Genomic DNA, 1167 nt, shown 5'->3' with positions numbered 1-1167 from the left:
TGATTTCAAATGAGAACTATCTACATGGATAATTCGTGTTCAAGATTTTTAAGCCAATTTTTCACATCCAGCATTACATTAATTGAATGATGTACACGCTCTTAATATTACCTGTGTTCCAAATAGATCAAACAATAATGAGCATGAAGTTCGGAAATAGATTTAAAAGGCGATTCAGATCAGTAAATACACTATTACGAAGAATTGTGAGAGGAGTGTTTTAATCAACTCACAATCCCATGACCTCGAGCAGCCTGCAAACTTCCGCCATTTCCAACGCCTTCACAATTCCTTCAGAAGAGTCATGAAGCCTCTTGTCGACGTCATCTTGGTCTAGGCATATGCAGCCGTCGTTAAACGCAGTAGGGTCACAGGCGACTCCTTTGGGACTTCCCACCTTAGGCAAACTTCATCTTCGCCATGTGCGGGATCTTGTAGTTGTTGTCACCGACCGCCTTGATCACCTCTTGCATGTATGACTGCAGAGTCATGAAGTTGTTGTCCAATGTCTCAATGTCCACTTCTTCCACGACGCCTCTGTCGCATCCGCAACATCTTCCACAGTCCGACAATTGTGGCACTCTTGCACATATTGTCGGTAACCATTTTCCGGTATGCTGACTTGCCGACTATCTTCGTCTTCAACTCCCTGGTTCCTGCAGGGCAATTGCGACTCGTGCGCTGAGCAGGCACCATTTCCGTGAAATGCCAAGTTCCGATCTTCCCATCGAACCACTTGCCAGTATCGTCATCCCAGTGCGGTCGAGCAGCTTATGATAAGAACAAAACTTTTGTGTTGTGTTGATCTGGTTCTACTTACACTGGCGATGCGGCTCTTCAGTGGAGGCCAGGTAAAACGTTCGCTTGACGCGCGTCATGTAGAACCACATCTCTTCGATGCGGACAGTATCCATGAGCCTCTTGAAGAGCACCTCCGAACACCCTACGAAGTCGGCTACTGCGCGCTTGAGACGCGCCATCATGCTCGCGTTGATGAATGCGGGTTTTAAGTAGCTTGAGTACTTTACGATTATCCCGCTCTTGTAGTATATGTGGAATGTCGTCGTGGGGATGTCGAGCGCGGCAGCGAAATACTAGTGCGAGATGTCTTCGGTATATCCATAAGCAGAGAAGAGATATCATGATGTTTCAATTTACTACCACTTT

At 46.4% G+C, this 1167-nt stretch overlaps 1 protein-coding gene across 1 annotated transcript; it reads right to left on the bottom strand.

Annotated features, from left to right (window-relative positions):
* Positions 1 to 398: 398 nt before the first annotated feature.
* On the bottom strand, positions 399 to 983 carry H310_12599 (hypothetical protein; the record flags this gene model as incomplete). The annotated part of the gene is made up of 3 exons (XM_008879725.1): positions 399 to 537; positions 590 to 770; positions 821 to 983. 3 exons carry the CDS (start codon positions 981 to 983, stop codon positions 399 to 401), a joined length of 483 nt encoding a protein of 160 aa, XP_008877947.1.
* Between the last annotated feature and the right edge of the window lie 184 nt (positions 984 to 1167).

The sequence above is a fragment of the Aphanomyces invadans genome (assembly GCF_000520115.1).
Source record: "Aphanomyces invadans strain NJM9701 unplaced genomic scaffold supercont1.41, whole genome shotgun sequence".
NCBI classification, from domain to species: domain Eukaryota; phylum Oomycota; class Saprolegniomycetes; order Saprolegniales; family Verrucalvaceae; genus Aphanomyces; species Aphanomyces invadans.
This window is presented reverse-complemented; position numbering and strand designations above follow the sequence as displayed.